This window comes from Gastrolobium bilobum, unplaced genomic scaffold (genome assembly GCF_033153095.1).
Source record: "Gastrolobium bilobum isolate Gb01-03AN ecotype WA unplaced genomic scaffold, APGP_CSIRO_Gbil_v1 utg500, whole genome shotgun sequence".
NCBI lineage: Eukaryota > Viridiplantae > Streptophyta > Magnoliopsida > Fabales > Fabaceae > Gastrolobium > Gastrolobium bilobum.
Genome location: NW_026896335.1, coordinates 821,540 through 838,155, shown reverse-complemented (window position 1 = coordinate 838,155; position 16,616 = coordinate 821,540). Strand labels below are relative to the sequence as shown.

The following is a 16,616-nucleotide window of genomic DNA, read 5'->3' as shown; positions in this document are numbered from 1 at the left end:
AAATTCAAACATCATGCACCATAACTGAACACCACACAGATGCAACATAACATCACACAAATTAAAAATATTCAAGAACAGCTTCAACAATTAATTTCTAAATATAGTTCAACAACAACAAAAAATAATAATCTGAAATCACAAAATAGAATTTTACATCAAATGAACATAACACATAACAAATAACCAATAGATACATGAGGTTATCAAGCTCCACGACAACCATTTTTGTCTTCCTACCGGAGATAATATGCTCACGAAATTCCCCTATTCCAGAAACTAAACCGATGACGTCTACACATTAAGGATGGTTAGACAGATGATATTGTCACACAAACAACAAAAGCATGACTTAGTGGACAGTTCAAAATCTACAAATCTACTAAATAAGGGGAATCAGAAGACTCTTTCTCTATAACGTCAAAATCTACAAAATCAAATCCATTGGTAGGAATAGCAGAATCAATAGTGGATTTTACATCAGTCCTCAAGTTGAAGGACAAACGATAATCATGCTTAGTTGGCCTGAAACTCCCACTATTCAAACCAACTCAGAAATTTTTTATGAAATAAACTTCTCCTTCGTGAATTTTGTTACGGATATTTAAAGAACCCTTGATAGCAGTGTGGACCCTTCCACCCTACAAAACACATGCATAGATTAGTACATTTTAACGAAATTGTGAATTGAATGACGATCAGGTCTTCAACAATTGTGAAATTTGTTTTTGTTTCTATTGATCTCCATGAATAGAGATCGTGAATGCATGTCCGTGAAAAGAGTTTTCTTTTTATTGAATTTAAAATTTCGAATTTCAGATGGTGCAAAATAAATACATAATTTCAAAATTTAATTGATAAACCATTTAAAATTTCGAATTTCAGATGAGATGACCAATTCCAACATAAAAAGCAATTAAAACAGCTGATTTTTTTTGGATACCAATGTGATGGGCAGTGGGACATTCAATACCTTGTTTGCAACTATTATTCGATTTAAAAATTAATTTAAAAGAGTTTTTTTTTTCCAATTTACCCAATAAATAAAATTTGTATATAACCAAATTGTAGAATTAACCAGGGAGTGACACTTGGCAAAACTTTCCAGCAGTGAACTCTCCTTTATATATATATATATATATATATATATTCATTTGAAATATAGTTTTTCTTGTAATTATTTAATTTATGATTTTTATTTAGTTTTCATTAAGGATATATACTATTTTTTTTATTAATTTATTATTATTATTGTTATTAACCGGTTAAGTGTAAAAAAAATCTGGTTCATTGGGTCTAAAGGAGACACATGGCATTTTCTCCCCTCATTATCATTGTTATCAAGAGTTTAAGTGTGAGAATGAAACTGATTTAGGGGGTGTAAAGCAGACACATGTCATTTTTATCCTCTAATAACTTCTCTCTCTTCTAGTTATATATAGATAGATGTTAAAAGGAAACCAAATCCCTCCTATTGTAGTTGTGAATGATTTTTCTCGTGTTTAGTTTTAACAAAATCCTATCATGTGTTAAATCTCAATCATTCATTAATTGGCATATTAACCCTCATAATTTTAATAATAAAGCTTGTAAAATAAAAAATTTGAAAATGATCATTTTATTTGCTCATCGTGGATCTGTCAATGAACGATATACATTTAAAATATAACATGGTAATGTTAAAAAGAAATATAAAAGAATCCACTCTCATTTTATTTTAGTTTTTTATTTGATGAGTCACCATTTAAATGATTAAAATTTCATTAAATTCATTTTATTTTGTTAAAGACATGTATACGATTTTTTTTCTCAAAATAAAATATAAATGTAATCTCCACATGAATATTTAACTTTATAATTGAATTTTTTTTCAGTTCATCATATATAGATATTATGTTAAAATGCATTGTAAATACGCACTTCACGTACAGGCGGCTTAACTGAGTGGCAAACTCCAAAAACAATCAATATTTGAGGAGAAAAGCTCGTGTGGAAAGGAACAAAAACTTCATACGTTTCAATAAAAATGTCACTTTAAAAGTTTTAATTTATTTTGTTTCAAATTATTTGTCCGACACTATTATGAAATGAAATGAAAAAGTGAAATGAAAAAGCATTAATTAATGGAACGAGAGGTGATATAATGAAATAAACTTATGTTTCTTTGAAATTCAAAATATTTAATTACTCTCATAATCTTTAAGTAAAACCGTAAAAACATAATTATTTCAAACAGCATATAAACGAAAATTGCATAAAAGAAACAAATTTAACACAACCATGATGGTTCAAGATCATTGTTGTTAAAATCTCGATTTATCACTATGATTTTATATTTTTACGATTTTTTTTCATCAAAATAATTTTACTAATATTCCAAACGTTTTTATGTTTTTACAATTTTTTACGATTTTTTTACATTACGTTTTTATGTTTTATGATTTTTTAATCTACTTCTGAATCTACTTAAGATCTCGATTTTAACAACATTGAGATAAAAGGCACAAAAGTAATTAAGCCGGTGTCTCTAGGGAAATTAAACAACAGGGTTTTTTTATTAATGAATATATATAGCATCATCCCCAGATGATCATGATAATCAGCAGATATATATATATATATATATATATATATATATATATATATATATATATATATCAATAGAACCCATCAGGACCATATCCTCCCATGTTGTTAAAACCAAAACGATTCATCATGTTGCCATCGAATTCACGAGCATTGTTCAGCAGAAAGTTCTGGAGCACCGTAACAGGTGGCACTGGGTAATTAACAGCATTAAGAATGTGATTCATCTCAGATTGGCGGGTGATGACGCTCCTTTTCAGCTCTTCCAACGCCACCTTGAACTGTTCCAGTTGCGGAATGCTCATCTCATCAACAAGCTTGATGATGATACCGTTGGCCTTTAGCAGTTGATTCAGCTCTTCAGCACGCATCATCTCAGCATCGAGTTGGTTAGTGAGCTCAGTCAAACGCGCGTTGAGATCACGCACGTTGGCACTGCGGTGAGCTTCCACGAGTGATTGTGGTGGGCCCCCCATAAGGTAGCGATGTATGAGAGCGTTAACATTGGGGTGACCAAAAGAGAAGACCTTATCACCAGGGGAGAAGATGATAAGAGCAACCTCAGCTCCGCAAAGAGTGCTAAGCTCGCTGGCTTTTTTGAAAAGCCCAATGCGGCGTTTGGAGAAGGTGACTTGGAGGTTGCTCTCGTTCATCATCTTCTTCATCTCAACCTTTCTGCGACCATTGCTTCTCTTAATTAAACTCGACATGGCTCAAACTAACCTGAAAGGTGAATATGAGACACACTGACAGGGCTATTCAATTTATAGTGCATTGGATGTTAACACTTTGGTTTTGTATGCAAACAAAGATTTAGCTGATCAACTATTACACCTTTTGTTCTGATTCAAATTATTCATGGGTTGAGAGACTGTGGAATCGCCACGTGTATAATGCTTATATGGCAGGAAATTCAATGTAAAAATAACAATGGCAGTCTCATTAATTGCTTTTATTATATCATAGCCTATTTAGTAATAAACTGTAAAAAGAAACTTAATAAAATGATGAATAGCATATATTAATAAATCTAAATAGTAAATTCATTTTTACTTTTCATCTTTTTAAAATTGAAGTAGAGATGGTATAATTATTAAGGGATTTATGAATATTATGTTACATGATGAAGCTTACATCATGTTACACGCACAATGCAAGTGGGCCCCACCATTTTCTTATTTTTTGTTTTTTGATAAAAACTTGTGGGGTCCACTTGCATTGAGAGTGTAGCATGATGTAAGCTTAATCATGTAACATAATATTCATAAATCCCAATTATTATATTAGTAAAATAAATATGTTAAATTTTATACCAAAAGTTGGAGTATCCATTTATCTATATTTTGTTGCAGAATTTATTATAATTAGTTTAAATATTAAATTTAATTAACACTTATTCATTGTTTAATTTTCACTTCAATTTAAATAACTATCATTTCATTTAGTATACGTAATAATACAGAACAGATTATAATTATTTTTGTTATGTTAAATTTATGAATCATGGATGACATGAATAATTATAATTTATTCAGCATTAGTTACGTATGTATTTTTAAATATAAGCGAAATATACAAATATAATTAAAAAAAAATATGGCCTATATGATAAAAGATTATTTATGGTAATAAAAATTAAACTAAAATATAAAATTACATGCATTTAAAAAAATATGGTCTGTATGATTTAAAATTATTTTAGGCACATTTTTTTTTTCTTAATTTTGTGAGACATGTTTTCTTAATTTTCATATTAAAATAACTTTTTTCTTTCTCTTAGAGCATGTATGACACATTTTAGTAAGCCAAAAGTTATTTTTATGTTAAATTTGAAAAATCTAACTTAAAAAATAAAGCGAAAAGTTGTTTGGTGATTATACAAAATTTTGATGATTTTCTTAGGGTTTTTAAGATGAGAGATGGCATGATTTGTCATTAATAATGCCCATTATCAATTGTATTGTTACTATAAGTTATTTAGTATGTATATTTCGTCCTTGTCTATAAAAGCCTTCTCATCAATTTATTAATAATTAAATTGATCATTTGAGAATAGAAAACTTTTTTTTTTTAGGAAATTCAAGTTATGTCCAACCTGAGCTTTGATGAAATATTTTTCTTTTTTTGACATGTTATCATTAAGTGGGTTACGATTGTAGTAATAAAGTAAATAAAATCGGGATCTCTTAATAAATTTTCAATGATGTTGTTGAACGATTTATGGTTTTATTTTTTTATTTTTGTCATCATCATACTTTTTCTTTTTGTTGAGTGGGATTACTGAATACATGGGTGAATTAATATGTTTCTTTATTTGGAAATTTAATTAAATTTTTTACATGCTTACTATTATTTTATTTTTGATTAATAAAATGGCATATGTATTGTTAAAAATTAAAATTGCAGGAAATTCAATATAAAAAATCAAAAAATAACAGTGGCAGTCTCATTAATTGATTTTTTATCATACCCTATTTAGCAATAAATTGTAAAAAGCACATTAATATAATAGTGAATAGAATATACTAATAAAATGTAAACAGAAAATTCATTTTTACTTTTTATCTTTTCAAAATAGAAGTCGAGAAGGTATAATTAAAATAGTAAAATAAATACGTTAAATTTTAGGCTAAATTACATCAAACCACCTTTAACTTAATGGGCGTTTGGTTGAGGAGAAAATTTTTGAATACTAGGAAAATATAATTACTAGAAAAATAGTTGAAAAGTGAATTTGGTAGGAAAATGTAAAAAAAGTTGTTGGTTGAAAAAAAAATTACTGAAAAAATTAGATAAATTTTATAAAGTCTATGTTTGGTTGAAGATAAAATATTGATGAAATGACGAAAATAACCTTGTAAAATATATGAATCTGAAGCCAAACATAATCGTGAGTCAATCAGATTTGGGGTTATCTACCAACATTCACGTTCCATTACTCAGAGATCTCCGTCTTTCTCTTTGTCTGGTTTCAAACTCGGCACCATAGCTCCGTCAAGGTGAGCGAGTGGTGTGAAGATTCAGTCAAATTCATAAAAATAAGGTTGGATATTACGAGAGTGTTCTGGTTTGAATCCTGTTTATTTTGTTTTGCTTATATCAATGCTGTGGGAAATGAGTACTTTTTTGGGGAAACATATTTGTAGATACTGAAGTTGCACTGGAAGGTGTATCGTTCCTCTTATGTTACCGTTTTGGAAGGTTAAAGAGGAACAATGTTTCTGGAACAACAGGGACAACTTGGTCAGCAACCTTGCGTTCGATTTTTTTTTCCCCCACCAAACCCAAAATATCACCATCAATATGGGTTTCTGAATCAGTGTTTTTAAAGAAATTTTGCAAACAAAACGCGATGCATGGGCAAAGGATTCTGCTACCTAAATGTTGTTAACTCTCTTACCAAACATACTTAAATTCAAAATCCATTTCAAGTTGCCGGGGAAAGAAACTAAAAGCCGCTACCAAACACCCATGAGGTAGTGTTTGGTTGAAGGTTTATTTTGAGATTGATGGGAAAGTGTAAGTGAATATTGGAAAATATCATGTTTGGTTCAGGTTTTTTCAAAAAATACTAGGTAAATAGGATAGATGGAAAAATGAATTTTGTGTTGATTTTTGGATGAAATTCACTGTTACAGAATACCACTTGAGATGTGGTATTTTGAAATAACTGAAGAAGTGAAAAATGAAAAAACAGGTGCAAAGTTTCTCCCCAATATAGATTTTGCATATTTAAATAAATTTCCCTGGTAATATTTTGGTCAACCAAACAATTTTTTTTACATTTTCCAACCAAACTCACTTTCCAATCATTTCCCTAATAAAAAAAAAATTCTCCCGAACCAAACACTACCTAGAGTTTTTTCAAAAAGCCACCTGACAATTCCAATTCTAACAATTAACCCCTTAAACTATAAATTTATAGCAATTAAACATATTTTGTAAATTTAAGACGAAAATAACCTTGTCTTCGTCACCATCCCACAAACCAATATGCTGTCAGACATCTCGTCACCCGCCGGCCACCACCCCTAACTGTGCCATCATAGATTTGAATAATAACAGACTATATATTCCAATGGCTGAGGCCTACACTTTTTCTTCTTTGCCTCACTCTCAACCTTCATCGCCATCTCCTGGTAATTTTTGATTTTTCGTTTCTTCGTTTTATTTTATTTATTTATTTATTTGTTGTTAACTTAAATCTTTTATTATGATGATTTAATCATTCCTTTCACAAATGCTTTGTTCTTTAATTGTATTGGAATTTCTGTGCGCTTTGAAGTTATTCAGAAACTGCATTTCAGAAACTTGCAATTAACGACATGGCAGATGAATGAGGTGAGACTATGGGTATTTTCGTCTTAAAAATGATAAATATGTTTAATTATTTCAATGTCAAAGTTTAGTGCGCTGAATTGTTTGAGTTGTAAGTATAAGGTGGTATTTTAAAAGGAAACTAACTACATGGTGATTTTATGAAATTTACCCTAAATTTTATAACAAAAGAAAAATAATGTTGAAGTATCCATTTATCTACATTTTGTTGCAGAATTTATTCTAATTAGTTTTAATTATAAATTCAATCAAGACTTATTCATTGTTTAATTTTCACTTAAATAGAATCGTAAAATAACTATCATTTCAGTTTAGTATACGTAATAATGCATAACACATTTATTATTATTTGTGTTATGTTTAATTTATGAATCAAGGATAACATGAATAATTATAATTTATTCAGCATTAATTACATATGTATTCTTAAATATAAGCGAAATATACAAATATCATTAATTTTTTTTTTTAAGAAAAAGTGGTCCAATTAACAAAAGAATATTTTATGGTACAAAATTAAATTAAAATATAAGAATACATTAATTAAAAACTTCCAGTTTTAGAAAAAAATTATAATTTATTTAAAATTATTGTAGTCTTTTTTTGTTTGGTAAACATATAAAGATATCTTTAATTATTTAGCAGACCGTGTAATATAAGTATTTCTTATAAAAAAGTTTTAATATCTTTTTAAATTATTATTTAAAGATTCCATAACTAATACATATTTTTTTTTGGTAAACCTAACTAATACATATTTAATACATATAAAACATGTTATGAATTTAAAATTTTTGGTTTGTTAAATTTAATTTTAAAATGATAAAGAAAAATGAAATTTTTTTATAGATAAACGAGGTTATGTATAAGGGTTATTAATTATTGTGTGTAACCCCCTAATATTTACAATAACTTCCTTGACTCATTATCTGTCATCTATTCATTCTATAACAGATGTCTTTTCTTTGATTATAATTATTCTAAAAGGGAGTCATCAGTATATCTAATTTATTTATTTGATTATTTTGCTATTACCGGAAGGAACATTAATATTGTACCTTTGATAAGAAAAAATATCCTCCCAGGATTGGTTTGCCTTGTTTGTGAATATTATTGTTGTCAAAAATTAGTGTAAAATTGTAAAAATTTAGGTTTTTATATTTTTACTGAAGTGATACATGTTAAAAAATAAATAAAAATTCTCCTCAATAAAAATTGGTAAAAACTTCGTGCACAAACATAAAAACAGTAAAAATGCAAATTCCTACATTTTTACTTCAACCAAAAAACTGAATTGGGTTTTATACCAATTTTTTTTTTTTAATCAGGTCAATTTTTATCCAATGTAAATTTTTTAATATTTACTAAAATAATGTCAATCCCATTATTTTGAAAAATAGTGTTACATTGTTAATGATAAATAAGTAGGAAATATTTTGTTATAATTTAAACAAAAATAATTGTGATTTTTAATAGTTAAATAAATGAAATTATATTTGTTTCAAATTTTAAGAGGAATAAAAGTAGATTATATTTAAAAGACTTTTTTAAGATAAAAAAACTTATAAATTTTAAAAGACTATTTAGAATTGGAGAGACTTTAAAGATTTTTATTTTACAATCAAAATTTCATAAGATTGGACTTTAAATGATTTTAATAGAATTTATAAGATTTTAAAATACCATATGAACTTTTAACAAACATTCAAATTACAAGAGTCAATAAAAAAATAACAAAGAAATACAATTATATTAATAAAAAAAGTTAAACCTAATATAATTTTCTCAATCAGTAGAATTTATGATAAAAATTCATTTGGAAATTTTTGCAATTGATCTTGTAAATCTTGGAGTTTTATTCTACGTGATAAGAGTTTTTCAACTATATATATCATATGCATGTTTTTACTGAGTATTACAAGAAAATTAGAATATTAAACTTTGGATTTTATTATATTAAAGTTTAGAAAATTTCTCATGTTATTTTCAATCTATATATTGAAATCTTAAATTGCTTTGGAGCTTTTAAATAATAAGTTTTTAGTTATCTATTGACACAAAAATTGTTTGAAATCGTTTCCTATAGCGAATGAATTTCTTTCATGAATGTATTATTATGAAACATAAGGTTCATGTTTTAATCTTTATTTAAATCGATCTTGTTTCATTGATGTAAAACAAAATTTGGTTTAGGGGTTTTCGTTCCCTGCTATTTTTTTCACTGTTTTATTTTGTTTTTAATACAAAAATCACATATTTTTTGTGCAAAAAAAAAATCGCGACCAATAGTTTGAAAATTATTTTTAAATTTCTTAAAACTCTCAAAAATCTATTTTTGTAGATAAATTATATTAAAATCTTGTTGGATTGTTGTTTTTGAGTTGTTTTGTGATAGAAATCGTTCAAAAATATCTTAGAAGCTCCCATGGAGGAACTCGGTTTCGAGCTGGTCGACCCACCGAAAGAAGAAGAAAACACTGTAACAGATAAATCTCAAGAAATCGTAGGGGTTAGAGTGAGATTGTGATAAAAACATACTAATTATATTTCTCATTAAAAAGTCTCACGAAATTCACACTAATAGAAAATTCATTAATACCAAGATTATTTTTTCTTTGTTTAAAATACTGATTAAATACCAACGAATTTGGACGAACTCTAAAAATAATTTTATAAAATCCTAATCGAATACCACGTGATTTTTTTTTTCAATTATTTAACATCTTATTTGAATACCAATGGTTTTTTTTCTAAAAATAATTCATTAAAATCCTTTAAAATCTCATTATTTATAGGGAAAAAAGACCATCATTTTAAAGGATATAAGTTGTGTCCTTTTAGATGATTTACACAAAGTGTAAATTTGAAAAGTTGCTTTTATTTTCTCTCTTTATTCACATCGCTGAGGTGTAAAATAAAAAAAAAACAATTTTTTAGAATTACACAGAATATGACCAATCGTGTCTTTTAAATGACACACACTAATCCCTTATTTATATCACCAAACAATACACACTAATTTCGTGCAAACCAGAAAAAAGAAGGGCACTAACTACTAAGGACAAGTCGGGGGGCTTTCATAGAACGGGTCGGGTTAACCTTTTACGGACCCATTGGCGATTTTCGAACCATAAAGGCAATTTGGTTTTGATTGGGAGAGACAGAAGTACTTTGTCTGAGTCTCACCCAGGCATGGCGAAATGCTATGTGTGAGAATCTCCATTCCAAATTGCATAGGTGTTTACTCTAGTCATAATAATTATACTAACTTAATTTGGGGCTTAGGTTAGCCAAATAAAATGGCAACCGCCTCTCAGACCCACCGTTATATTGGCCCTCCTTCCGTCGGACCAGGCGACGCTCTCAACCGCATCCTTGCCGACCTCTGTACCCGCGGCAACCCCAAGGTATTGCTACTTCTCACCACTCACTACTTCAATTTCCCGTTTAATTAAATAATATATGCACTTCACTGTTCAGTCAGTCACTTACATGCTTGCTAGCCACAACTAGAACAAGAACCACTAATTTATTTGGAAGGATTCTCCGCAGGAAGGTGCTTCGCTAGCTTTGAAGAAGCATCTGGAGGAAGAAGCACGTGACCTAAGCGGCGAAGCCTTTTTTCGTTTCATGGATCAGTTGTATGACCGGATCTCGAGCCTTCTGGAGAGCAGCGATCCTGCTGAGAATTTGGGAGCTCTGAGAGCTATTGATGAGTTGATAGATGTGGCGCTTGGGGAGAATGCTTCTAAGGTCTCCAGATTTTCCAGTTATATGCGTACTGTCTTTGAGGCCAAACGTGATCCTGAGATTTTGGTTCATGCTAGTAGGGTTCTTGGCCACCTCGCTAGGGCGGGCGGAGCTATGACTGCTGATGAAGTTGAACGCCAGGTTGCTGCACCTTTTTTCTCTATTCATATTATGCCTCTCTCTCTCTCTCTCCTTTGAGTCTGCTCATTTTTCTTATTTTTTTAGGTTAAAATTGCTCTCGATTGGCTTCAAGGGACTAGAGTGGAGTATCGTCGATTTGCTGCTGTCTTAATCTTGAAAGTAAGTGCCATTATTAGTATTTTTGGTGACAATTGATGGAGGCTTCGATTCCTGATATTCATTTTCTAGTTGGAGAGTTATTATTATTATTATTATTATTATTATTTTGAATTTTTTTTGTTAACAAATTCTTTCAACGATGAAGTCTGATTGTGTTCCATGCTCTCTCACATCTTTGGAATCTCACTATTCCTAAGCATATGCACTATCTTTTGATTTTGGTCTTTGCAGGAAATGGCAGAAAATGCTTCAACTGTTTTCAATGTCCATGTGCCCGAATTTGTTGACGCTATCTGGGCTGCTTTGAGAGATCCAGCATTGCCAGTTCGCGAGCGGGCTGTGGAAGCATTGCGTGCCTGCCTTCGTGTTATTGAAAAGCGCGAGACACGCTGGCGTGTGCAGTGGTTAGTTCTTACTTTTTAGGTGTAACATATATAGCTATGATAAGGGTAGTAATACTATTTTGTCAGCTATGTTGCCATTGGCGACATTTGATGTGCTTGGAGATCTGGACTAAATGAAATATAATGAAATTCTTTTTTACTAAAGAGTTTGAACCATCAGAGGTTATTTGTGTAGTAGTTAGACTATTTAACTGCCTGCCAGCTATAATGAATTTGACTAGAATGAACTAATGATTAGACTCTGAACTCTGAGCTGAAGTTCTTGTCCAAGTTGTGAATAATTATGGCAGATATTTAAGATCATTTGTCTCTACTTGGTGCTGTTAAATTTCAGTTTTATTTAGTTGATTATAGTATAAGCCTAGCCTGCTGCCGGAAGCAGCTTATGTATCATTGTCAAAAGCAAGGAGTGCCTCACAGTCTTCGCTTTGGTTCTGCTGTAATAAATGGCACAAATTTTGGCATAAATTCATTTGGTTGTTTAGTTTGTCTTATATGTCCTCCGTGGTGCTAGTGAAAAATATGGGCTGGGCCTGTTAGCAATAGTATAATAAAATTGGCTTGTGCATAATGACAGTAGAGGGAGTATATCTTTAGTAATCTGAATCCACATGGATTGTGAAGAGGCTAATGTTGAGGGATAGAGCAGTGTTTTTAGGAGGGTTTTGACTAGAATAAGTATGTCATTGCCTTTGGGACATCTGATTTTTACTGACTTTCATCTCACAGCATGCTTACCTTGCTTTAATCATTTATTGCACAATACGTCCCTACTGGAGACTAAGTACTGTATTTTTTATTTGATGGCAGGTACTATCGAATGTTTGAGGCAACACAAGATGGATTGGGTAAAACTGCCCCAGTACACAGCATACATGGTTCTCTGCTTGCTGTTGGAGAGCTTTTGAGGTTAACATAATTTTCAAATTTTGCATTGTTGATGAGTAGAAGTTTTGTGATTTTTTCAAGCTAGCTTTCTTGACAAATCTTGTCCATTTTTAGTGAGCATTATTATATGCTTCTGTGCATAGGGAAAATACATAAATAAATTTATGTTCACAATGTCTGCAAGCTTGGAAATTGTTGCTTGGTTTATTTAAGCACTGGTACTAGTCAACTCAGTCTGTTACTGATGTTCTGTCTTTATAAAATGTGCATTGGAAAAATCTCTGTTTTAATACATTTATTCTTAGCAAATGTGATAATGGAATGAGAGTTGTTAATAACTACTATTATATTTTACTGCTGAAAGAAAGTTTTGACAGATTATGGCATCAATGAACCTATTAGAACCATACTGGACTTTGATCATACTTAGAACTATTTGATTTTTGAGCTAATTTATTGTAAAGAAATCCAACTTTGTTCTTTTTATTGCCTGTCTTCTCTTGATGAAGCTTGTAGAATCCCTTTGAATTTGGTTATCATCAGCCAACTACAATTTGATTTCATCACTCTTGGATTTAGTATGTTCTGTCATCAACCAAGTGTAATATGTTCTTAACATGCCCAATGTTAGGGATTAATATTGTCAACCCGTGTGGAAAATTAGAAGTCAAATAATTAATTTATTAAAAAAGTAAAAGATAGCCAATTATGCCCATTGGGTCTAGTACAATTATTAGCAAAATTCTACCTTTTTTCGTCGCGGCCAATAATAGAAGGCTGGATTTGGTTTACTGTAATGAATTTATCTTTTTCTTTTAACTACTATAGTGAAATTAGTGTCAGATAGTCAGATACTAATTTTCAATCTTATTATTTTGTAATTGATTGATTTGTAAATTTTGCTTGGCAGGAATACTGGTGAGTTCATGATGTCAAGATACCGAGAAGTTGCTGACATTGTTCTTAGATACCTAGAGCACCGGGACCGGCTTGTTCGCCTGAGCATAACTTCATTGCTACCTCGAATAGCACATTTTCTGCGTGATCGATTTGTTACTAACTACTTAACAGTATGTTAACTTTACCTTATTACTCAACTATGCTTTTTAAATTGGGAGTATGACCATTGAGAATGGTGGCTTTTGAGTAATTTCAAAAGTTAACTTATTTGAGTGCCTATGGAGATGTAATTCCTTGCAGATATGCATGAATCATATTCTTTCTGTCTTGAAAATACCTCAAGATCGTGATAGTGGGTTCATTGCTCTTGGAGAAATGGCTGGAGCACTGGATGGGGAACTCGTCCATTATTTGCCGACTATAACTACTCACTTACGTGAGGCGGTATGTTACAGTAACTGTTTTTGGTTGCCAGTCCTATGCCATAATTTATCTTTTTGCATGTTACATTTCCAATTAGGTGATTTTTTTTTTTTTTGGGCTCTATAATGTGTTACAAGGATATGATTTGACAGTTTAGACATTTTATGAATATAGATTGCTCCACGTAGGAGTAAACCTTCGCTTGAGGCTTTGGCTTGTGTTGGAAGTATTGCAAAAGCAATGGGGCCTGTGATGGAACCTCATGTCCGAGGACTTCTGGATATTATGTTTTCTACTGGTCTTTCAACTGTACTTGTGGAGGCTCTTGAGCAAATAAGTACCAGGTACATGGCTGGTTTGGAACAAAGTCTTCCACCTTTCTAGTGATTAATTTTAAAGGCATTTTGTATTTGTGTCATTGTTACTCAGCATTCCATCTCTGCTGCCAACTATTCAAGACCGGTTGCTCGACAGCATATCTATGGTTCTTTCTAAATCCCATTATCATCTGGGGAGGCCTGCCCAAAGCATTGGTAGAGGAACAATGATGAATGTGCCTCAGCAAGTTTCAGAGCTTAGTGGTTCCGCTCTTATACAACTTGCATTGCAGACTCTTGGTTCTTTTAACTTTAAGGTTCTGTATGCTCACTTTCTATAATGAACCTCTGTCAGATTTATTAGAATCTTCACTTTGTTTTGAAGTATTTATAAGTCATTCATTGGAAAATGGCCAGAGGTTGTAACCTCAATTTATTCTGTTGATATAGGGCTATGAACTACTTGAGTTTGCTAGAGAATCAGTTGTTGTCTATTTAGATGATGAGGATGCAGCTACACGAAAAGATGCAGCTCTATGTTGTTGCAAATTAATTGCTAATTCTTTCTCTGGTATAGCATGTGTGCATTTTGGTTCTAGCAGATTGACTCGATCAGGGGGAAAGCGCCGCCGCCTTGTCGAAGAGGTTTGCTGTATACTAATATTTTATTTTTGATACATTTCATATCCGTTTTTTACTTTCCTTTTGAATACGTATTTCCAATTCTGTCTCCACTATTTCTTGAAATTTTTGATTTTAGGAACCCACATGTTAAGAAGCTTTTTTTAATTAGACTCCTTATTGTCCTTTGCTTTGGTTATGCCCATTTGATGCTTAACTTGGATAGGATTTTGGCTTGCTATGATTTCGGTTTGGAATTTTATTGTGTACGATGAACCTAGGTAAGCTCTTAGAAATTATAAGTGGAGAGTCGAGACAGCTTTTCATTATTTTAATTAGACTCCTTATTGTCCTTTGTTTTGGTTCATGGAGCTTGAATGTGAAAACAATGTTTGTTTAGCTTTAATCCCAGTGTTATCTGTTGCTGGGGAGTTGGGCTGTTTGGTGTTGTTTAGGTGGATATTAGTTGATTTATTGAGTATGATTTTTGGTTTTGGGAGCATGGTTTGGGTCCCGCAAGGGTAGAAGTTAGGTCAGGCAATAATGGCGCGTGAGGGATTGCAAGGGAGAGTGAACTCCGGTAATAGCTTTTGACTGAAGTTTTGGTTTTGGGTGTCAGCTTTTGAGTGTTGCTGGACACGAGGAATGATAGCTGGTTTTATTGCTTAGGACCGAAGGAGGTTGTTGGTCTTATGGAGGTGTGTTGCTTGGGTGGTTGTGGATAGCTTTTTGATGAGTTTAGAGGTGACCTTGGGTATTGATTTGAGTTGCTTGGGATTGTGGTTCATGATGGCCTAGAGTAGTCAATCAAGTTTTGTGGTGTCATGTGGCCTCCGAACGATGCATAGAGCATTGTATCATATATTGATGTCACAGCCAACGCGAGCCCATATTGAGGCAAAACATTTTGGTGATTTTCGTTGTGATTTAGGGTTGGAGTGCAAGCCTCCCCCTCCGAATTGGTGATTTGGGGAATTTCAGAGTGTTTGTCTGATTTTTGTCATTCGTGGTCTTTTCGGCCAAGCACTCCATCGTGCATACCAATCTGGTTTCGAAACAGCATTGCTTGTAGTGGCTGTCTTCTTTTGTTGTCCAACTGCTTTCTAGCAACCCTTGGCCATTTGTGCTTTGCCATTTTTCTCATCCCGTCCTGCCTTTGTTCTCAAAATTTTGGCTGGTCTAGGGGGCTCTTTGTAGCTATTCGAGTTCCGCACCTTTGTTCTGTCATGTTCTCTTATTCGAAGACCTGAGATGCTCCCATGAGAATAAATGTTTGTTGCCAAAAGAACATGACACAAAGAGAGTAAGAGGTCGCTAAAACTTGGGAATTAGTAAAATAAGACTTAATGGAGTGAGAGGAATAAATTGACAGATAGTGTGTCTCAAGATGGAGTAGTGAAGAGCTATTAGCGTCGAGGAGGGTTAGACCCTTTTTTTTCCCCATGTTCTAGATGGTCTGATAGGAATAACTCCCTGTCTAGAGATGGGGAGAATTTTATATCAACAACAGAGAAATTACAAAAAAATTTAGAGCAAATGCTCCCTGCAAAGGAATAGATCCCCTTGCCTCTTAGTCAAACTAATACAGATATACTCACATACCCAAACTATGCTATAAACTACTCCTATATACAGAACACGCAGTGCAATACCTAATGACAGTTATTAGCAGTTACAAGTCTTACATTCTAAAAAATTGATCACACCCGCTTTTAAAAGTAAATCCTAAAATAATTGAACACTAATTTGATTTTAGCAGTTACTAGCAGTTACAAGTGTTGCATTCCTATCAATTCCACCCTACCTAAATTCTGCTTTGTCCTCAAGGCAAAAAGCTGGAAATTGGTTCTTGATGTTATGTGAGGCTTTCCCATGTAGCTTCTTCCCACGTCCGGGGAACCTATTTGCTCTTCTTCTCCCAAATTAAGAATCTTAATTACTTGTCAGGATATTGGTGTGTAGGACAATAGGTTTGTCCCTACTTGAAACATTCTTTTTGGTATACGATCCATCAATTCTTGGTAGGATAAATTGCATACTCAATGGTGTGTCTCTCCTGTGGACTTATCCTTAGACTTTGTAGGTTTAT

The 16,616-nt window shown here is 31.9% G+C and overlaps 2 protein-coding genes across 4 annotated transcripts in view; one reads left to right on the top strand and one right to left on the bottom strand.

Moving 5' to 3' along the window:
- Nucleotides 1-2,657: 2,657 nt before the first annotated feature.
- On the bottom strand, nucleotides 2,658-3,296 carry LOC133299181 (agamous-like MADS-box protein AGL62). Its single transcript, XM_061498625.1, has one exon. The coding sequence runs from the start codon at nucleotides 3,294-3,296 to the stop codon at nucleotides 2,658-2,660; it is 639 nt and encodes a 212-aa protein (XP_061354609.1).
- Nucleotides 3,297-10,115: 6,819 nt separating this feature from the next.
- Nucleotides 10,116-16,616, top strand: part of LOC133299072 (serine/threonine-protein kinase TOR) — a 32,968-nt gene continuing 26,467 nt past the window's right edge. For 2 of the 3 annotated variants that reach the window (XM_061498487.1, XM_061498486.1), the window contains exons 1-10: nucleotides 10,116-10,331; nucleotides 10,477-10,815; nucleotides 10,900-10,974; nucleotides 11,206-11,378; nucleotides 12,189-12,287; nucleotides 13,177-13,336; nucleotides 13,467-13,610; nucleotides 13,764-13,933; nucleotides 14,019-14,223; nucleotides 14,357-14,551. In XM_061498487.1, coding sequence (XP_061354471.1) covers nucleotides 10,224-10,331; nucleotides 10,477-10,815; nucleotides 10,900-10,974; nucleotides 11,206-11,378; nucleotides 12,189-12,287; nucleotides 13,177-13,336; nucleotides 13,467-13,610; nucleotides 13,764-13,933; nucleotides 14,019-14,223; nucleotides 14,357-14,551 — 1,668 coding nt within the window. In that variant the 5' untranslated portion in view covers nucleotides 10,116-10,223. Of the gene's footprint in view, nucleotides 10,332-10,476; nucleotides 10,816-10,899; nucleotides 10,975-11,205; nucleotides 11,379-12,188; nucleotides 12,288-13,176; nucleotides 13,337-13,450; nucleotides 13,611-13,763; nucleotides 13,934-14,018; nucleotides 14,224-14,356; nucleotides 14,552-16,616 lie in introns of those variants that run through there. The other variant, XM_061498488.1, reaches the window with a different exon arrangement.

What these genes read in the sequence shown, in the direction of transcription:
- LOC133299181 (XM_061498625.1), bottom strand. Translation starts at nt 3,296, where the DNA reads ATGTCGAGTTTAATTAAGAGAAGCAATGGTCGCAGAAAGGTTGAGATG.